Here is a 23,202-nt window from a genome sequence, read left to right as displayed (position 1 = left end):
TAAATCAATTTTTCCATTTTTTTCTTATTCTTCCTGTCAAAATGCATTTACAGTAAAGTGGCTCTTAGCAAAATGTACCCCCCAAAGAAAGCCTAATTGGTGGCAGAAAAAACAAGATATAGATCAGTTTATTGTGATAAGTGGTGATAAAGTTATATGCTAATGAATGGGAGGTGAACATTTCTCACATGAAAACGACGGAACGCGAATAGGTTAATGGAGAAATTATGTTTTCTCTCGAGATTTTTTTTAAATGTCCAGACCTTTGCTTTAAAAAAGATATCCCCACTGTTTAAGTAGCCAGACAAGATAAGTTTATATTCATATGAAGAGGGCCATGAACGAACTGCCACAATATGTTACATAAATGAGACCTTATAACATGGCACGTGAGTACATGTTTTGGGAGAGAGCTGCCTTGAGGACTATCAGTGGAAGCAGATTCTAACCTTGTTTCCTGAAGAATGCAGGCCATCATCTTCTTTAGATCTAGGTTTAGATAAAGAAGCTGCAACAGGCACACGCAACGCACTTAATGGTTGCCTAAGAAGGAAGGGAAAAAATACATTTTAATCTCATGCTCTATGACCATTTACTGTATACAAATAATAATAGCTTGAATGTCAAACTAACTACACTCACTTGCCACTTTATTATTAGTTATACCTTGCTAATACCAGGCTGGATTCAGAACTAAATGCAAACAGGTTTTACACTTGAAAACACATGGGTTTGTTTGTTTGTACATGTGCAAATGCAGTTGTGTGTTTTTACAGAAATGCTTTATTTCTGCATACCAGTCCGGGCAGGTGTGAACTGTGCCTAATTCCTCGTAGCATAGATTCAACAAGATGTTGGAAACATTCCCTCAGATTTGTGTCCATACTGACAAGATAGCATTATGCAGTTATACAGATTTATTAGCTGCACATCCATGATGCAAATCTCCTGCTCCACTGCATCCCAAAGGTGCACTATTTGATTGAAATCTGGTGACCGTGAAGTCCATTGAAATACAGTGCATCCATTGTCACGATGAAGAAACCAGTTTTAGTTGATGCGAGCTGTGACATGGTGCATTATCTTGCTGGAAGTAGCTATCAGAAGACTGGTCCACAATCATAAAGAGATGCACATGGTCAGCAACAATGCTTAGGAAGGCTATAATGTTTAAACAATGCTCAATTGGTGCCAAGGGGCCTAAAGTGTGTCAGGAAAATACCCCCCTCACCATTATACCACTACCACTACCACTAACCTGACCTGTTGACAAAAGGCAACATGGACCCATGCTTTCATGTTTAGGCCAAAATCCCCTACAATCTGAATGTTGAAGTTAAAAGTGAGACTCATCAAACCAGGCAACGTTTTCTCAATCTTGTTTTATCCAATATTTGGTAAGCCTGTGAAAATCCTGTTTTTAGCTGACAGGAGCAGCACCTGGTGTGGTCTTCTGTTGGTTCAAAGAAGACAGGTATATCGCTGCACTCCACAGGAGACAGAGCCGGACCTAGGTAACCAACCCGTAAGTCAAGAAATGAAGGAGGGTCCACTTCAATGCCTCATAAGGTTTATTAAGGACTTATCCCAAAACAGCAATAGAAACACTCTGTTGTTGCAGAGTGTTCCTATTGCTGTTTTGGGATAAGTCCTTAAAGGATACCCAAAGTGACATGTGAAATGATGATAGACATGTGTATGTACAGTGCCTAGCACACAAATAACTAGGTTGTGTTCCTTTTTTTCTTTCTCTCACTGAAAGAGTTAAATATCAGATATGTAAGTGGCTGACTCAGTCCTGACTCAGACAGGAAGTGACGACAGGAAGTGAATACAGCGTGACCCTCACTGATAAGAAATTCCAACTATAAAACACTTTTCTAGCAGAAAGTGGCTTCTAAAAAGCAAGAAAGAGATAAAAAGGGAATTTCTTATCAGTAAGGGTCACACTGTAGTCAGGACTGAGTCAGCCACTTACATACCTGATATTTAACTCTTTCAGGCAGAGAAAGGAAAAAAGGAACACAGCATAGTTATTTGTGTGCTAGGCACTGTACATACACATGTCTATCTCATCATGTCATATGTCACTTCGGGTATCCTTTAGTAAACCTTATAAGACATTGAAGCGGACCCTCCTTCATTTCCTGTCTTCTGTTGGTGTAGCACACCTGCTTCCAGGTTTGACATGTTGTGTGTTCAGAAGTGGTATTCTGCATACCTTGGTTATTTGCGCTATTGTTGCTCTTCAATCCTCTGAAACTAGTCTACTCATTCTCCACTGAATGTATGGCATTTATGTCCACACAACTGCATTTTACTAGGTATTTTCTTTTTTTTCGGACCATTCTCTGTAAATGTAAACTAAAGATGGCTCTGCACCAAAATACAAGCAGATCACCAGTTTCTGAAATACTCAGAGTAGCCCCTCAGGAACCAGCCACCATGCCACATTCAAAATCATTTAACCTACTTTGGTCGTCCAGGAACCATGTGCTCGGCCGCGTGCACGCGCGGTCCCGTGGCCGATCGCGCTTCTGTATGCGCGCGCTCCCGGCCGCGGATCGTTAGCCCAGAAATCAGTGAATCGGGCCATGGTGCCCGATCGCCGATTCCTCTCCCCCGCAGAAAAAGCGACAGCTTCTCTTGGAAGCTTCGCTTTTTCTGGCTGTTGGGTCCCCCATGCCTCTCTAAGCGTATGTTACGCTTAGAGTGACGTCATGTAAAGAAACTCATGGCCATCTTGTGGCCAAAAAGTAAAACTACAACTAAAAGTAAAAAAAATAAAACTCAACACACATTTACATTATAAAACTACTGTTTACATCCCACCCTCCCAAAAATACCCAAATAAAATGTTTAACCACTTCCAGATTTCTGCTACGTATATATACAACCCTGTGTTTACCTCTAGCAGATCAGGGGCGTATATATACGCACTGTTTACTCACCACCGCCAATCGCGATTCCAGCGCCGTTTCCGCCGCATCCCCGTTCTTCTGTGTTCAAGGCATGAGAATAATCCATTCTCAGCCCTGATCCCCGTGCCGATATGAATGGGAGAGAGAGCATCTCTCATTCATAACCCCAAGGAAACTGTTACAGTTTCGTTCCTATCTGCTGTAAACAGCAGACAGTGAGCTAAGTGTAGTGCCATCTTGTGGCCAAAAAGTAAAATACATCCATATACACCCCAATATACCATAATACACTCTTACATTTAGACATTTATTTAAATATTTACTATTGTTAAACCCCTTCCACCCCTAACCCATAGTTACCAAAATAAAACTTGTAAATAAAAAAATAAAAAAAATTACAACATAAAAAAAAAACCTACATAAATAGTTACCTGAGGGACTTTTTAAATATGTATGTTACGGCGATATATTAATGTTGCTTTTGTAAATAAAAGCCTATAATTATGTTTATAGTATAAAAAAAAAAACACTAAACTGAAAAAAATACACCTTTGTTTCCAAATAAAATATCGCCATACATTGTACTAGGGACGCAATTTAAGTGTTTTAATAAACGGGACAAATGGGCAAAAAAATGTGACTGTTTTACCTACAATAGCACTTTTTTTTTTTAAAGAGAATCTGTATTGTTAAAATCGCACAAAAGTAAACATACCAGTGCGTTAGGGGACATCTATTACCCTCTGTCACAATTTCGCCGCTCCTCGACGCATTAAAAGTGGTTAAAAACAGTTTTAAAGTTTGTTTATAAACAAACAAAATGGCCACCAAAACAGGAAGTAGGTTGATGTACAGTATGTCCACACATAGAAAATACATTCATACACAAGCAGGCTGTATACACCCTTCCTTTTGAATCTCAAGAGATCATTTGTGTGTTTCTTTCCCCCTGCAGCTATCTTCCACTGAAGTGTCAGGCTGTTTCTTCCTGCAGAGTGCAGACAGCTCTGCCTGTATGTAATTGCTCAGTATGTGAAAGCCCAGCCAGCTCAGAGGAGGATTTATCCAGCTTGTAAAAGATAAGAGAGAAGAGAGAAGCTGCCCTAATCTAAATAATACACAGGCAGTGTGCAGAGAGGGGCCTGGAGGGGGGAGATGCATCACAGAACCACAACACTGAAGACTTTGGCAGCCTTCCAGACACAGGCTGACAAGTCTGACAAGAGAGAGATAAGCTGATTTATTACAGAGATGGTGATAGTAGAACGTGCTGCAGTAAGCAAGAACACATTAGAATAGCTTTTGGAACTTGTAGGATGATAAAAAACAGGATACAATTTTTGTTACGGAGTCTCTTTAAACTACAATGGCTGAAAACTAAGAAATGATACATTTTTGCAATTTTTCTCTTCTTCCCTGTAAAATGCATATGTAATAAAATAATTCTTAGCAAAAAGTATTGCCCAAAGAAAGCCTAGTTTGTCCCGCAAAAAATAATATATAGATCGTTTCAGTGTGTTCAGTAGTCATAAAGTTATTGGCGAATGAATGGGAGGTGCATTATGTGAAAATTGCTCTGGTCTTGAAGTGGTAAAAACATGTGGTAGGGAAGTGGTTAATATAAAAAAACATTACAATAAAAAAAAAAAAAAAAAAAACATGTAAATATTTACAGGGTCTAAACTTTTTAACCACTTCTCTACCACAGGGTTTTCCCCTAAAAACCACACTAATTTTAACATTTCAGGGAGGCAAGGGTTAATGGGCTTAATGGGGGTATAATTTATTTAAAAAAAAAACCTCACTGATGCTGATCACTCACTAATGCTGTATTAGTTATCTGAGATTCTCTTACGAGTGATCTCAGTAACTGTAACAGCATAGTGATTGATTCAATGTTTACACACATTCTGAATGAATGAGCACTGTCATTGGCTTTGGCAGTGCTCATTCAAACTTGTAAGCACTTTGATTGGCTGACCAGCGGGTGCCGAACGCGACCGCACATCCGCGTGCACGCGACCGCGCATCCGCGTGCACGCGATCGCGCACGCGAACGCTCACAGCAGGAAAACAAACAGGAGATGCCTATCTACGCCCCTGTGCCCCAGGTGAATTTTCAAGGGGCGTAGATAAGCGTGGCAAGGGTTGCTAAGTGGTTAAATATCAATGTAAAGAAGAAATTTCTATATTTTTTTTATTTTAAACTTGTAAATAGTGATAGATTAAAAACGGAAAAAATGCACCTTTATTTCCAAATAAAATATTGTCGCCATACATTGTGATACGGACATAATTTTAACGGTGTAATAACCGGGACATATGGGCAAATACAATACGTGAGTTTTGATTATGGAGGCATGTATTTTAAAACTATAATTGCTGAAAACTGAGAAATAATGAATTTTTCCCATTTTTTTCTTATTCTTCCTGTTAAAATGCATTTACAGTAAAGTGGCTCTTAGCAAAATGTACCCCCCAAAGAAAAACAAAATTAGCTTACCTGGTAATGCTGTTTTTAATAACCCTCCAGGACAGGTGCTACATATGAGATTAGGGCTCCGCCCTCAACAGGAAACACAAAGAACTAGCTCTCTATAAGTTCCACCCCTCAGTATCCACCTGCCAGTATGTTCCAATTAACTGTCCTGATACTGATTCTTCTTTCAAACAATTTAACAAAAAACTTGCATATACATAAACATCTGTATAAACACACAGAAATATATGCTTCAGTCAATATTATACATAAATATATAGATCAAAATGGGTGGGTCACCTGTCCTGGAGGGTTATTAAAGGGACTCCGAGCTCACGAAAAAAAGAAAAGTTGTACTCACCAGGGGCTTTCTCCAGCCCAGTGCTGGTCGGGAGGTCCCACGCCGGCGTCCTGGCTCCTCTCCTTCTCCCCGCTCCGGTATAGCTGACAGGCCGCAGCCCGGGCGACACTCGGTGGAGTGTCGGGCTGCAGCTTCCGCGTATGACGCGGATTACGTCACACGCCGGCCGCCTCGCGTCATCACGGCGGCCGGCGTGAAAGTACTGCGCATGCGCGATTAAAGCGCGCATGCGCAGTACTTTCACGCCGGCCGCCGTGATGACGCGAGGCGGCCGGCGTGTGACGTAATCCGCGTCATACGCGGAAGCTGCAGCCCGACACTCCACCGAGTGTCGCCCGGGCTGCGGCCTGTCAGCTATACCGGAGCGGGGAGAAGGAGAGGAGCCAGGACGCCGGCGTGGGACCTCCCGACCAGCACTGGGCTGGAGAAAGCCCTTGGTGAGTACAACTTTTCTTTTTTTCGTGAGCTCGGAGTCCCTTTAAAAACAGCATTACCAGGTAAGCTAATTTTGTTTTTTTTCAAATAACCCTCCAGGACAGGTGCTACATATGAGATGATATGCAATAAATACCAAACTCAGGGAGGGACAACAGCCTGAAGAACTTTTCTTCCAAATGCCTGTTCTTCTGCTGATAAATCCAGTCGGTAATGCCTAATGAAGGTGTTCACGGATTTCCAAGTTGCTGTCTTGCAGATATCCGCCGCTGTTGCTCCAGCTCTATAAGCCCAGGAAGTTGCCACTGACCCTGTTGAGTGAGCGGTTACCTCTCTAGGACTTTGAACTCCTTTCGATTTGTAACTGACAAACAAAAAAACTAACAACTAGAGGTTCTAATGCTACCCTCTCATCCAAGTATAGTGATAAGTATGAAAATACAGAGGCGCCAAAAGAGTAAAATATTCTAAAAGTTTTAAAATTGCTCAGGTGGCGGTGGTGGCCCGGCAGCACCCAAAGACAGACACGATGTTGTTGATTGAAGATATAACAATTTATTCACATACTCCCATAAAAAATGCAACGCGTTTCACGGGCAACATCCCGCTTCATCAGGCAATAAGAAACTGGAGTATCTCACAGCGTGGGGTCCAAAACGTATAGTGATAAGGCTGCCACTTGGATCTTTAGGGTACTCAACGCTAGATTTTTGTCAACGTATTCTTGCAAAAATTCTAACACTGTAGCGAGCTTATTGGATCGGAGTCCTGTCTTTCTCTTCCATTGACAAAAAGTGTTCCAATAGTTTTGATATATTGCTCTAGTTCTTTCTACTTTTAATTATATTCTCTGTCACTGTCAGATAACCCTCTATCTTTTAAGATCTTTCTTTCAGAAACCAAGCTGTCAATCGAAGATTCGGAATCTGAGTCCATTTGTCTTTTCTTTTTGAGAAGGTATAGTCTGTCTGTTAATGGCATTGGTCTGTCCACCAGCATCAACTTAATCATTGGATACCAGATTATTTTCAGCCAATCTAGTTCAATTAATATTAGATACATTGTTCTCGATTTCAGTGTCTGTAATACTATTGGTAACAGCGGTATTAGAGAAAATGCATAAGATATTTGATAATCCCACATTTGTGCCAAGGCATCTACTCCCGAAGCGCCTCTTGGGTCTAGAGAGAAGAACTGGTGGCACTGAGTATTCTGCAGATTGGCGAATAAATCGATCTGTGGTTGTCCCTACTTTTTCGCTAACAACTTGAACACTTCAGGACAGCATTAGTTTGATAGTCTCTTCCTGCTCAACAGATCCCCCATGTTGCTTAATGAACCCTTTAGGTGAACCGCTGAGATTGATTGAAGATTGTCCTCCGCCCAATCTCGCAGCTGCAGTGTCAAATCAAGAAGTTGTGATGACCTGGTACACCCTTGTTTGTTTACATACTTTACTACTGTTATATTGTCTGACCTGATCTTGAACATGCTGGTCTTTTAACCTGTATTTTGCATGGTCTAGGGCTCTCTTCACTCCCAGATGCTCTCTGAAATTTGAAGATTGGGTCTTAATCTGCTTTGACCAAGTTCCTTGTAGATATAGCCCATCTATGTGGGTTCTCCCAAGAATACTTGCGTCTTAACACTTTTGTCATCTGAAACTATCATAGTCGTCCCCGAGTGACACTGTCTGCTATTATACACCAACTGAGTGATTGTTTCACCAGTGTTGGAATAGACACCATGCGGTCTAAAGCTGCATGACTTACTTTCCAACTGCGCAGGAGCCGTTGTTGTAATATTCTCACGTTTCAATCAAGGATGGTCGTAGTCAGTCAACTTCGCTAAGCTGGAACTACACGTGGTTTTACTCAATTACACTTCGCCAAACTACGGCTGCGAATATCAAATATTCGCTTTGTATGCATCATGTAGACTACGCATTAAAAATACGCAATTACGCGTAGTGTGAATCGTAGTGTGTGCGGATGCTTGTGCTTATATGCAGAAATTTTACGCATTAATGTCTCTATAAATGCTTATACCGGGACCTCTTTAATGCATACATTCCCCTTTCCCCTGCGTAAATTTGTAAGCATACCATCGCACGCCGAAAATTAGACGCAAGAAACGCATTCGTAGTTCACTACGCAATACACACATTAACTACGCATAGTGGACGTAAGCTACGTGTAGCAGTACTTCACTACGCGTAAATTTGTAAGCGTTGTTTTGAAGCTTGACCTATGAACTACCATGCGTAGATGCGAACTATGATGCGTAAATTCGCACTGGCGTAGTTTCTGCTCATCCCTGGTTTCAATGCCCAATACACTGCCGGTGTTGTGGATGTCCAAAATCCTATTAGACTCATCACTTGTTTGACTGTTACCATTGATTTTTGCTGGAAATTTTCCACTAAGGCATGAATCTTGACTAACTTGTCTTGTGGAAGAAATAATTTCTAAGCTATGGAAATTAATTCTGAACCCCAAGAACTGAATAACCTGTGTCGGAATCAAATTTGATTTTTGTCGGTTTCCTAACCAACCTGCTCGTACCAACTGCTGGATGACGAGATCTCTGATGTTTCAACTTCACATTACTGTCTGTCACTACTAAAAGGTCCTCTAAGTACGGCATTATCATAAAACCTTTTTAAATGTAGGGTTCCCACAATTTCTGCCTTTACTTTTGTGAAGATTCTGGGTGCTGACGTGATTCCGAATGGGAGCAGTAGCAGACCATGCTTTCTTAAGAGAAAATTCAACTTATTTTCTGGGTTTTTAAGGCCGCTTCAGACCTTGAATGCTAACTCATTCACCTTCCAACCTGACTAAATGCAGCCACAAAGAACTGGCAGGTGGATACTGAGGGGTGGAACTTATAGAGAGCTAGTTCTTTGTGTTTCCTGTTGAGGGCAGAGCCCAAATCTCATATGTAGCACCTGTCCTGGAGGGTTATTTGAAAAAGCCTAATTGGTGGCGGAAAAAACAAGATATAGATCAGTGCATTGTGATAAGTAGTGATAAAGTTATAGGCTAATGAATGGGAGGTGAACATTGCTCAAGTGAAAACGACGGAACGCGAATGGGTTAAAGTGAACCTTAAGCCGGAAAAAAAAAAAGTTTTTCTCACCTGGGGCTTACCTCGGCCCCCTGCAGCTGATCGGTGCCCTCTCCGATCCTCCTGTCTCCGCCGGCGGCTACTTCCGGTTTCGCCGTCACCGGCCGTCAGGCTGGGAACGCGAGTGATTCTTCGCGTTCCCAGCTACAATAGCACCCCCTATACTGCTATTGCGGCCTTCCTTGCCGCAATAGCAGCATAGGGGGAGATATTGTGGCTGGGAACGCGAAGAATCACTCGCATTCCCAGCCTGACGGACGGTGACAGCGAAACCGGAAGTAGCCGCCGGCGGGGACAGGAGGATCGGTGGGACACGGAGAGGGCACCGATCAGCTGCAGGGGGCTGAGGTAAGCCCCAGGTGAGTAAAACTTTTTTTTCGGCTTAAGGTTCACCTTAAACCCTTTTCTGGTGCTCTGTTTGAACTTCAGCAACTTGTCTTTCCCACGTGTAGATGCCTAAATGCATTGAGTTGCTGCCATGTGATTGGCTGAATAACTGTTTTTGTCAACAACAAATTGAACAGGTATACCTAAACAATTGACAAGTGAGTGTATATACTGTATATATACTCACAAAGGTAATTTTTACAAGCCAAAAATGCATTTAAAACCCATTAATGACTGTCTCACAAGGTAAGATTACTAAAGTATTAACTAATAATTAACATACCTTTTAACACTTGAGATGGAGAAAGCCTCATAATGGCTAGTTCCAGAATCTGGAGACGTTACAGGTGGTATAGGAACCCTCCTAGGCTGGCATGCCTGGTGGAATACAAGCACAATCAAACCACAAGAAGCATTTACATATATTTACTGAAAAAGATCTCTTGGCGAGAATGCAACCAAAATACTAATGTACCTTATTAGACACACTTGTTAAAGGTTTCCGTGGCAACTCATCACGATCTTCAGGGGAACTTACTTTATCTCTGTTTAAACAAGACTCATATTAGGACTATTAAAAACCATTTTTAAAGCTGAAATAAAACATAAGAATAGTGGTTATTACCCAAATAAAAATCTCATGTTGATAGAAAGCTCTCCTGAGCTGTCACTTCTCACTCTCTGTGGTTTCCCAAGCACACTGCCCATAGCACTGTCTCCTTTATGTTGGCTATGACATGCTAAAATAAAAAAAATAAATAAAAATAAAATAAAAAAAAGACATAAAACGCCAAGACATTTAAATGACTAAGTGATTCAGTGAGATTCATCATGTATACATGTAAGGTTAGAGGGAGGAGTCATACAGGGACTCCTGGTAAGTAAGAGGGGGGTTTTGCCTTAGGTTTTCAACATTTTACCTATAGACATTCTGCTTACTTACCAACAAAGGCAAGTAAGCTGGATGAGTTAACTAACGCAGCCTGATTGGCTGAAGCCTCTTTCCCTCCTGTTTTCCACTCCCACACCTCTGTTCCTCTCTGATTGGCCAATATTTCTCATACGGAGACAATGCACTTTCTATAGTGAAGGTCGGGCAAATCAGGCAGAGGAGAGTAGGGCAGGAAATGACATCAGGATTGGCTTCAAAATAGCCACACTTAAAATGGGAAATGCTAATAAGAATTTTCTCTTTTTACTGTAGAATAATCACTAAAATCAAAACGTGGACAGTACAATACATGTTATGTCAGTAAAGCAAGTATTTATCTACTTATGTATGTGTGTTTTTTTCTGAGAGATCGTATGGCTGACAGCTCCTCATTAAAGAAGTCATCAGGGGGATTTACATAAAATAAGCGCTAATTACCGGGGGCTTCCTCCAGCGCCAAGCTCCCAGGATGTCCCTCGCCGCAGCTCTGTCCTGGTCCCCGGCAATGACATCAGAGCGACCTCCCGGTCGCTCTGTACTGTGCCTGCGTGAGCTGGAGGTCGCTCTGACGTCTTCGCCGGGGACCGGGACGGACCTTCGGCGAACGGCTGCGGGCAGAGCTGCGGCGAGGGACATCCTGGGAGCTTGGGGCTGGAGGAAGCCCCCGGCAAGTAGCGCTTATTTTATGTAAATCTCCCTGATGACTCCTTTAAGGTAAACTTCAGTAAGGAGCAAACAAAACCTCACTTAGAGAGGCTAAATAATTGAAATTTATTGTTGATAAGATTAGATTAACTGGTAATATATTCACCTTGTACAGAATACATAGACAAATGGAAAATTCAGTGAAAAGTTGATGACGTTTAGGTCACTGTATATGACTCAAGGGCACCTCCTTGAGGTAGAAGGAAAGGAATTTTAAGCTACAGCTGTTTAAAGGGTTTTTCACAGTCAGGGTTGTGACAATTCCAAGGCAACTGGTTCTAGAGGATACAATAGATTATTCCTAAAATAAATAAATAAAAGGAGTGGATGTTTTCTAGTACAGTATAACTAAAAGAGTCATGTACATTTCCAAGATCAAACAGAACATTGATCCAGATATTTCATTTGACTGCCTTATGGTTCTAAGAAGTATTTTTTGTTTGCACTTTTGAAGCAAACATGCCTAATGGTGACCACTAATGATCCAATCTTTTTCATCTAATCTTACCAAATCTATGTAGAATAAGGGTAAATTGAGTGAATATACTGAATGGATACTTGAGGCAGTTACCTTATATTACATAGAAATGGTAAGAATGGATGAAAAAGATTGGATCATTAGTGGCCACCTTAACACTTTTTAACGGAAATCTAACTCATAAAATTACCATAAACCTTGTTGAACTAAACGTTTTCTAATTTAGTATTGTTAAAAATGATCCCTCCATTTCAATTTGCATCCAGACAAAAATTAAATGACTAGCTGTGCATGGCAGAAGGTACCAAAATTCAAAAGCACACCTGTAATAAGGAAGGGAGAGGTGCGGAAGGAGTGGGGAAACGCTGCCTATCTTTTCAATGGCTTTGCTGTCCAGATTGCACTACTGTGCATATCTGGACACGATACAGCAGATTTCTGCAGCATACGGCTGAATAACTATAGCCGTGCATGGCGAACCGGAAATGGCTGCGACTCCTAGTGGAAACCAGCACTTATCCTTACTTCAGTAGTGGGCAAAGCGTCTGGATGTTCCAGAAGCCTCCTGGATCCTCCTGTAGCCCACAGTTCCAGCACAGGGTTTCTCTTCTTGCCACACTCCTGGCCATGGACAAGCATGTGCATAGCAAGTCCAGATACATTCAACCACAAGAAACCTATTCAACAAACTTTTGTTGGATAGCTTTAGAAGGACCCCTGCCATGGAATGGTGGCCTGCAGGAGGATCTGTGAAGCCTCTGGACTATAAACTGTGACTAGGAACACAACTGAGATAAGTATCTAACTTTTTTGATGGAGCCTATCGGTCGGCGGCTAGTGCGCCTACATGCATCATTGGCAAGCCCTGGTCGGCGGAATCTTCGGGGGTCCCATCGCTGGTCCCCTCTGGTGGGGTTTTATATGAACAAATCCTCTGTTCATATGGTCCATAGTTGATGTTAAACACAGTGTGTCTCTGAGGAAGTAGCTTTTTGGCCGTGAAACATGTCAGCAAAATCTCTGATGTGATTTGGAATTCTGTATTGATATTTATACGTGTAGTCCGCAACTCTGAAGACGAACTCAATTGAAGAATAAACAGAGGATTTGTTCATATAAAACCCTGTATTGTGTATTGTGGTGTAAACTGTCCTGCACTAGTTCACTTACATGCATAAAAAGTTAACACGCCTATGGCAATTACTGTTAAAAACAAACTAACCAAAATTAAGTAATGTTAATCTTTAATCCTTTTAATATACAGAGCTGAACTGCATGAATTGAGTTTCTCATCAAAAACAGCATTTACCCCATGAGACTAATCTATTAACACTTCAGCCAGAAACACCTGATCTGCATGCTTTATCAGGATCTATGGCTAAAAGCAGTAAAGGTAGAGGATCAGTAGTGTACACAAATACATGGCAATGCACAAAAATTGCATCCCTTTTAGACTAGCTAGCACTGTGTTCTGATGCATTGGATGTGGTGTAAAAAGACCCTTTGGTTTTATTTTTGCTTTCTTCTGAATTAACTGGAGTATCCTAGGGCAAAGAATTGTAGTTTTTTTTAACCACCCTGGCGTTCTATTAAGATCGCCTGGGCGGCTGCATGAGGGTTTTTTTTAAATAAAAAAAAAACTATTTCATGCAGCCAACTGAAAGTTGGCTGCATGAAAGCCCACTAGATGGCGCTCCGGAGGCGTTCTTCTGATCGCCTCCGGCGGCCAAAAGTAACACGGAAGGCCGCAATGAGCAGCCTTCCGTGTTTGGCTTCTCCTGTCGCCATGGCGATGAGCGGAGTGACGTCATGGACGTCAGCCGCCTCCGATCCAGCCCTTAGCGCTGGCCGGAACTATTTGTTCCGGCTGCGCAGGGCTCAGGCGGCTGGGGGGACCCTCTTTCGCCGCTGCTCGCGGCGGATCGCCGCAGAGCGGCGGCGATCGGGCAGCACACGCGGCTGGCAAAGTGCCGGCTGCGTGTGCTGCTCTTTATTTCATCAAAATCGGCCCAGCAGGGCCTGAGCGGCACCCTCTGGCGGTAATGGACGAGCTGAGCTCGTCCATACCGCTAAGGTGGTTAATAGGATAAATATAATGGATAAATGTGTAAGTAATGTGCGTTGTGTATATTGCATAATGCCTAGTGACCCTCACTAGCAGTGTGCACACTTATGTTTTATGCTGCGAATACACGATGGGTTTCTACCGCTCGATTCTCCGCTCGATCGTTTTTGTCGCTTGACTTTCCACTCGATTCTATTATCTTCCACTCGTTTTTCTTATCTATTTCCATTCACTTCTATCAGAAATCGTTGTGGCAAAACGACTGAACGTGAGATCGGACATGTCGGAAATTATCTATTGAACCCATCTATCTGCTGCAAAAACGCATTGTGTATTCCCAGCATTACTGTTATTTAGTAAATTGTATCATTTTACCTTAAGGTGGCCATACACTTATAGATTTGCAGCAGATTCGACTATCAGATTTCTGGCAGATGCCTGTCAAGTCCAGTCTGACAGGAATATATCTGATGTGTGCCACACACTAGGAACAGATTTTACTATAGATTTCAGAATTAAATCTATTTAAAATCGATCTAAATGCATTATTGGACCATTAGATCCAATGCAACGCTATGGGCCATTGATCTTCTGCCAGCAGCAGATCGACCTAGATTTACCATCCTGTCAGATCAAATCGACTGAAATCAATCAAAATCGGCCTCAAATCGATCGAATGGGGAATTTGATAGAATCTATTTCTGATTGATCGATTCTACAGAATCGATCGATCTATTGATCGATGGCTGAAATCGACCAGTGTATGCACCCCTTCAGATTCAAAAAGGATTCATTGATCTACAAAACTACTGTTTACTAACCAGATAAGTTGTCCTCATCTTCCTCCGATATCAGCTGCGATTTCCTTAATTCCAGGTTCTTCATAGCCAATGTAATCATCTCAGCAGGGTCAGCCCCACAGTCTTTTGCTCTCAAGAGAATTTGCTTGCTCTTTTTAAAATTTCCTGGAGAAGAATTCAGAAACTTTAAATTAATACATTTTAGTTGAACTAAGCAGTATATTAGTTCTAGGTTTTCTTTCCATGAACCCACTGAAATTTACAAATCTCAGTGAGATCTGGAAGCATGGTAAATCTTTCTAAGGACACCGAGAACGCAAAAAGAAAGAAAAACAAAACAAAAGCAAAAAAATAAGCCCATCTCCAAAACTAAAGCAAAAAGGTTTTGGCTTTCCACACAAAAGAAGATACCCAAAATGGATTACATGAGATTTCAATCCATATAATTCACTTTTTAAATACATTTTTCTTGAATCAGAATCCTTATTTCATGGAACAACTGAAATCAAATTCATTGCTGTGAGCTACTCAACTGTTGGATTCGCTCAATGCTACGCTATTTTGGCACGAACACTTGGCCTGATGAAGTTAGTGATGTATGCTCACGAAACGCGTTGTCTATTTGTATTTGTCTATCCTAGTGTAAATATCCTTAAGTTCATGCTAGATCTGTGTCGTGCTTGAAGTAAGCAAACTCCTCATCTTGATTTTAGTATTTTAATGCATTTTATTCTTCCTGGTTGCCTCTTCCACCTACTGTAACTCTTGGAATAATTTTCTTTGTACAACTTGCGCTCTGCACACCAGTAAATGACCCTTTAAATGTATTTGTATACAAGTGCACGCTCGGTGCAGCTCTCAGAATACTGGGTGGTGCCAATAACTGCAAAACAAGAAGGGGGGGGGGTTGGGGAAAGAGAGCACTCCGATTGTGCATTATTTAAGAACCATGAATCGCTTTTAAAATCACACTTACTATTAAAGGGGAACTGAAGTAAGAGGTATACGGAGGCTGCCATATTTATTTCCGTTTAACCAATACCAGTCGACCAATAAAAGAAAAGTGTTTTTAAAACAAAACAAAAAAGTCAACCTTTAAATAATTATGTTCAGTTATGCACTCAATACTTGGTCAGGAATCCTTTTGCAGAAATGACTGCTTCAATGAGGCGGACCCAGGACTCATCAGTGAAACACATAGCGTACCAGTGGAGGAACTGCCAATTCTGGTATTATACGGCAAGTACAAATCAAGATCCACTGCACTGGACAGTAAAAGAAGGGCCCACCAAAAGGATGTTGGACCCTCAGGCCACCCTGATGAACAGTCCCTGATTGTCTGGTCCAAGACATTCATAAACACTTGACATGTTGATAGTGTAGGACTTTTCCAAAGTTGTGTTGTCAAAGCTATAGCTTACTATCTAAGACACTACATAGCAGGTTTTTATTTTACAGAATACTTCAAAATTATAACCATTTAGGAAGCAAGCCATCTAAGAGGCAAACAATTCAAGTACTTTGATAAATTACCTTCTGAGTTCTCAAACTGGGCAAAAGCAGCATGAACAAACGCAATTTTTTTGCAGTTTAGTCTTGCAATCTGGAACTGGACACGTGCCTCATCTGGGTCCAGAATACTGAAAATTAAACAAATGTAGATTTACCAGTTACTGCACGCAACTACAAACAAATATGATTAAAATAATAAAACAAATAGATAATGTTAAACACATCCTTTTGAGAATGGCTAGTTTAACATATTCTCAGTCTAGAAAAGCCTCCTAGAATAGATTCTCCAGCTCTTTTAGTTGGACATGTTGGGGGGGGGGGGGAATAGAGGTGACCTCAGTGTGGTCAAGGCTGTAAACATACTGTAACATAATTACCCAAAACAAAATACAGTATGTGCTATGTGCATATTGTTAAACAGTGATACAGTTTACTATTCTTCATGAATTACGGTAGCTGTATCTTGATGCCTTGTCTTTAAAAAAATATATTTTTAAAAAATAAAATAAAATAAATAAATACAGTAAATGCGCTAAAAGAATTAGCCTTGGCATAACCTTTAGGGGGGGAGTCTTCATTACAATGTACGGAAAGCCTAAAAAAAATCTGAAGCTTTAAAGAGAGCCCAAGGTGGGCTCAAAAAAAAAAAAAAAATAGGCTACCTGATCTGCAGGGCTGAGCGGATCAGGTAGCCGCAAAAACCGAAACACTGTAAGAACGCCCCTGGTGGGCATTTTAACCACTTGCCGACCGCCCCCAGCCGATGGGCGGCGGCAAAGACTGGGCCCAAATGACCGCAATACGCCCATCGGCGGGGGCGGCTGCGGGAGTGGCTATGCGGCGATCGCGTCATTCGTGACGCGATCAGCCGCCGGGGACTGGCTCCGCCCACCGCTCGTAGTAACCCGCCGGCCGTTCGGAAGCGCCGGTGGGTTACTAGCACCCGGATCGCCGCATTTACATTGTATAATAGGCTTTGTAATGTATACAAAGCCTATTATACTGGCTGCCTCCTGCCCTGGTGGTCCCAGTGTCCGAGGGACCACCAGGGCAGGCTGCAGCCACCCTAGCCTGCACCCAAGCACACTGATTTCCCCCCCTCCTGCCCCCTGATCGCCCACAGCACCCCTCAGACCCCCCCCTGCCCACCCCGCAGACCACTGTTTGCACCCAGTCACCCCCCTAATCACCCATCAATCACTCCCTGTCACTATCTGTCAACGCTATTTTTTTTTATCCCCCCCCCCTGCTCACTGCCCCCTCCTGATCACCCCCACCCCTCAGATTCTCCCCAGACCCCCCCCCCCCATGTACTGTATGCATCTATCCCCCCTGATCACCTGTCAATCACCCGTCAATCACCCCCTGTCACTGCTACCCATCAATCAGCCCCTAACCTGCCCCTTGCGGGCAATCTGATCACCCACCCACACCAATAGATCGCCCGCAGATCCGACATCAGATCACCTCCCAAGTGCAGTGTTTACATCTGTTCTCTACCCTAAACACCCACTAATTACCCATCAATCACCTATCAATCACCCCCTATCACCACCTGTCACTGTTACCCATCAGATTAGACCCTAATCTACCCCTTGCGGGCACCCAATCACCCGCCCACACGCTCAGATTGCCCTCAGACCCCCCTTTATCAATTCGCCAGTGCAATATTTACATCTGTTATTCCCTGTAATAACCCACTGATCACCTGTCAATCACCTATCAATCACCCCCTGTCACTGCCACCCATCAATCACCCCCTGTCACTGCCACCCATCAATCACCCCCTGTCACTGCCACCCATCAATCACCCCCTGTCACTGTCACCCATCAATCACCCCCTGTCACTGTCACCCATCAATCAGCCCCTAACTTGCCCCTTGCGGGCAATCTGATCACCCACCCACACCAATAGATCGCCCGCAGATCTGACATCAGATCACCTCCCAAGTGCAGTGTTTACATCTCTTCTCTCCTCTAAACACCCACTAATTACCCATCAATCACCCCCTATCACCACCTGTCACGGTTACCCAGCAGATTAGACCCTAATCTGCCCCTTGCGGGCACCCAATCACCCGCCCACACCTCAGAACGTCCTCAGACCCCAGCCCTGATCACCTCGCTAGTGCATTGCTTGCATCTATTTCCCCCCTCTAATCACACCTTGAGACACCCATCAATCACCTCCTGTCACCCCCTAGCACATCTACCCATCAGATCAGGCCCTAATTTGCCCCGTGTGGGCTCCTGATCACTCGGCCAAACCCTCAGGTCCCCCTCAGACCCCCTTCCGATCACCTCCCCAGTGCATTGATTGCATCTATTTTCCCCTCTAACCGCCCCCTGAGACACCAATCAATCACCTCCTGTCACCCCCCTAGCACTCCTATCCATCAGATCAGGCCCAAAACATCCTGTCATCTAAGAGGCCACCCTGCTTATGGCCGGTTCCACAAAATTTGCCCCCTCATAGACCACCTGTCATCAAAATTTGCAGATGCTTATACCCCTGATCAGTCATTTTGAGAAATTTGGTTTCCAGACTACTCACAGTTTTGGGCCCATAAAATGCCAGGGCAGTATAGGAACCCCACAAGTGACCCCATTTTAGAAAGAAGACACCCCAAGGTATTGTTAGGTGTATGATGAGTTCATAGAAGATTTTATTTTTTGTCAAAAGTTAGCGGAAATTGGATTTTTATTGTTTTTTTTTCACAAAGTGTCATTTTTCACTAACTTGTGACAAAAAATAAATTCTATGAACTCACCATACCCCTAACGGAATACCTTGGGGTGTCTTCTTTCTAAAATGGGGTCACTTGTGGGGTTCCTATACTGCCCTGGCATTTTAGGGGCCCTAAACCGTGAGGAGTAGTCTAGAAAACAAATGCCTCAAAATGACCTGTGAATAGGACGTTGGGCCCCTTAGCGCACCTAGGCTGCAAAAAAGTGTCACACATGTGGTATCGCCGTACTCAGAAGAAGTAGTATATTGTGTTTTGGGGTGTATATTTACACATACCCATGCTGGGTGGGAGAAATATCTCTGTAAAAGGACAATTTTGTGTAAAAAAAATCAAAAATGTGTCATTTACAGAGATATTTCTCCCACCCAGCATGGTTATATGTAAAAATACACCACAAAACACATTATACTACTTCTTCTGAGTACGGCGATACCACATGTGTGACACTTTTTTGCAGCCTAACTGTGCTAAGGGGCCCAAAGTCCAATGAGTACATTTAGGATTTCACAGGTCATTTTGAGACATTTGGGTTCAAGACTACTCCTCACGGTTTAGGGCCCCTAAAATGCCAGGGCAGTATAGGAACCCCACAAGTGACCCCATTTTAGAAAGAAGACACCCCAAGGTATTCTGTTAGGTGTATGACGAGTTCATAGAAGATTTTATTTTTTGTCAAAAGTTAGCGGAAATTGATATGTATTGTTTTTTTTTTCCCAAAGTGTCATTTTCCGCTAACTTGTGACAAAAAAAAAATCTTCTATGAACTCACCATACTCCTAACAGAATACCTTGGGGTGTCTTCTTTCTAAAATGGGGTCACTTGTGGGGGTTCCTATACTGCCCTGGCATTTTAGGGGCCCTAAACCGTGAGCAGTAGTCTAGAATCCAAATGCCTCAAAATGACCTGTGAATAGGACGTTAGGCCCCTTAGCGCACCTAGGTTGCAAAAAAGTGTCACACATGTGGTATCGCCGTACTCAGAAGAAGTAGTATATTGTGTTTTGGGGTGTATATTTACACATACCCATGCTGGGTGGGAGAAATATCTCTGTAAAAGGACAATTGTGTGTAAAAAAAAAAAAAATCAAACAATTGTCATTTACAGAGATATTTCTCCCACCCAGCATGGGTATGTGTAAAAATACACCCCAAAACACATTATACTACTTCTCCTGAATACGGCGGTACCACATGTGTGGCACTTTTTTGCACCCTAAGTGCGCTAAGAGGCCCAAAGTCCAATGAGTACCTTTAGGATTTCACAGGTCATTTTGCGACATTTGGTTTCAAGACTACTCCTCACGGTTTAGGGCCCCTAAAATGCCAGGGCAGCATAGGAACCCCACAAATGACCCCATTTTAGAAAGAAGACACCCCAAGGTATTCCGTTAGGAGTATGGTGAGTGCATAGAAGATTTTATTTTTTGTCACAAGTTAGCGGAAAATGACACTTTGTGAAAAAAAACAATTAAAATCAATTTCCGCTAACTTGTGACAAAAAAAAATAATCTATGAACTCACCATCCTCCTAACGGAATACCTTGGGGGTGTCTTCTTTCTAAAATGGGGTCATTTGTGGGGTTCCTATACTGTCCTGGCATTTTAGGGGCCCTAAACCGTGAGGAGTAGTCTTGAAACGAAATTTCTCAAAATGACCTGTGAAATCCTAAAGGTACTCATTGAACTTTGGGCCCCTTAGCGCAGTTAGGGTGCAAAAAAGTGCCACACGTGGTATCGCCGTACTCAGGAGAAGTAGTATAATGTGTTTTGGGGTGTATTTTTCCACATACCCATGCTGAGTGGGAGAAATATCTCTATAAATAGACAATTGTGTGTAAAAAAAAATAAAACAATTGTCATTTACGGAGATATTTCTCCCACCCAGCATGGGTATGTGTAAAAATACACCCCAAAACACATTATACTACTTCTCCTGAGTACGGCAATACCACATGTGTGGCACTTTTTTGCAGCCTAACTGCGCTAAGGGGCCAAAAGTCCAATGAGCATCTTTAGGCTTTACAGGGGTGCTTACAATTAGGCACCCCCCAAAATGCCAGGACAGTGAACACACCCCACAAATGACCCCATTTTGGAAAGTAGACACTTCAAGGTATTCAGAGAGGAGCATAGTGAGTCCGTGGCAGATTTCATTTTTTTTTTGTCGCAAGTTAGAAGAAATGGAAACTTTTTTTTCTTTTTTTTGTCAGAAAGTGTCATTTTCCGCTAACTTGTGACAAAAAATAAAATCTTCTATGAACTCACCATGCCTCTCACTGAATACTTTGGGATGTCTTCTTTCCAAAATGGGGTCATTTGGGGGGTATTTGTACTATCCTGGAATTTTAGCCCCTCATGAAACCTGACAGGTGCGCAGAAAAGTCAGAGATGCTTGAAAATGGGAAAATTCACTTTTGGCACCATAGTTTGTAAACGCTATAACTTTTACCCAATCCAATAAATATACACTGAATGGTTTTTTTTTTAATCAAAGACATGTAGCAGAATAACTTTCGCGCTCAAATGTATAGGAAATTTTACTTTATTTGCAAAATGTCAGCACAGCAAGTTAAAGAAGTCATTTTTTTGCCAAAATTCATGTCTTTTTTGATGAATATAATAAAAACTAAAACTCGCAGCAGCAATCAAATAGCAGCAAAAGAAAGCTGTATTAGTGACAAGAAAAGGAGGTAAAATTCCTTTAGGTGGTAGGTTGTATGACCGAGCAATAAACCGTGAAAGCTGCAGTGGTCTGAATGGAGAAAAAGGCTCTGGTCCTTAAGGGGCGAAAAGACTGTGGTCCTCAAGTGGTTAAACAGGGAATTCCTCTCCCCTCTGTTTACCTCCGAGTTAGCGACAAATCTAGTTGCTAAACTCGGGGGGCTATAGCATGGCAGTGGGGAATGGGGGGGGGGGCAGAGTACGGCTGATTGGGGGACACAGAACCATGTCATTAGGCAGAGAACATAGCTCTATGTGCCATCTGCCCCCATATCCTCACCTTGGGTTCTCTTTAACTAGGATTCCCATTTTAAGGGGGCACTGAAAAGGTTAAAGGGATACTGTAGGGGGGGGGGGGGGGGGGGTCGGGGGAAAATGAGCTGAACTTACCCGGGGCTTCTAATGGTCCCCCGCAGACATCCTGTGTTGGCGCAGCCACTCCCCAATGCTCTGGCCCCGCCTCCGGTTCACTTCTGGAATTTCTGACTTTAAGGTCAGAAAACCACTGCACCTGCGTTGCCATGTCCTCGCTCCCGCTGATGTCACCAGGAGTGTACTGCGCAGACACAGACCATACTGGGCCTGCACTGTGCGCTCTTGATGACATCAGCGGGATCGAGGACACGGCAACGCAGTCGCAGTGGTTTTCTGACTGTAAAGTCAGAAATTGCAGAAGTGAACCGGAGGCGGGGCTGGAGCATCGGTGAGTGGCTGCGCGGGCACAGGATGTCTGCGGGGGACCATTAGAAGCCCCGGGTAAGTTCAGCTCATTTTCCCCCAACCCCCCTACAGTATCCCTTTAAGCCTCAGTGTCTATGTATGAGGTGAGAGCTGGCAGAGATCAAGAGTATTCACAACTACTGATAACAGTGATCTGGCTAAAACAAATAAATAATACAGTAGCAGTAAATTTATAAGCAAAGCAGTGAGTTTCTAAGCAACTGATATGTGGAATGAAGACTTTTTATTGTGTGCTGTGCAAGAGTTTAGGTACACTTTAAATGAATGGAGAGAAAGTGATTGGTTCAGAGAACCTACTATCGCTTAGTAGATATGTCCCAGCACACACTTTTCAATGCATATTAACTTTCCTGGCGGTAAGCCCGAGCTGAGCTCGGGCTATGCCGCCGGAAGGCACCGCTCAGGCCCGGCGGGGCGATTTGCATAATTTTTTTTTTTGCTACACGCAGCTAGCACTTTGCTAGCTGCGTGTGCATTCCGATCGCCGCCGCTACCCGCCGATTCGACGCTAACCGTCGCGCTGCAGCCGCGCCCCCCCCCGACCCCGTGTGCTGCCTGGCCAATCAGTGGCAGGCAGCACTGTGGGGTGGATCGGAGTCCCCTTTGACGTCACCCCGCCCGTCGCCATGACGGGGGAAGCCCTCCAGGAGATCCCGGCGATCGGAGGGGCTGGGGGGATGCCGCTGAGCGGCTCAGCGGCTATCATGTAGCAAGACCTTGTCTCGCTACATGAAATTAAAAAAAAAAAAAATGGCTTTGCTGCCCCCTGGCGGATTTTGACAAACCC

The 23,202-nt window shown here is 43.1% G+C and overlaps 1 protein-coding gene across 1 annotated transcript in view; it reads right to left on the bottom strand.

Moving 5' to 3' along the window:
• TTK (TTK protein kinase) overlaps positions 1–23,202 on the bottom strand; it is a 77,134-nt gene that overhangs the window by 36,793 nt on the left and 17,139 nt on the right. The window contains exons 4-9 of the mRNA XM_068281536.1: positions 16,225–16,331; positions 14,713–14,856; positions 10,338–10,452; positions 10,188–10,257; positions 9,996–10,090; positions 450–543 (exon numbers count right to left, since the gene is read on the bottom strand). Of these exons, the coding sequence (XP_068137637.1) occupies positions 450–543; positions 9,996–10,090; positions 10,188–10,257; positions 10,338–10,452; positions 14,713–14,856; positions 16,225–16,331 (625 nt within the window). The remainder of the gene's footprint in view (positions 1–449; positions 544–9,995; positions 10,091–10,187; positions 10,258–10,337; positions 10,453–14,712; positions 14,857–16,224; positions 16,332–23,202) is intronic.

This window comes from Hyperolius riggenbachi, chromosome 4 (genome assembly GCF_040937935.1).
Source record: "Hyperolius riggenbachi isolate aHypRig1 chromosome 4, aHypRig1.pri, whole genome shotgun sequence".
NCBI lineage: Eukaryota > Metazoa > Chordata > Amphibia > Anura > Hyperoliidae > Hyperolius > Hyperolius riggenbachi.
The sequence above is the reverse complement of the archived record's forward strand: the minus strand, read 5'-3'. Positions and strand labels throughout refer to the sequence as shown.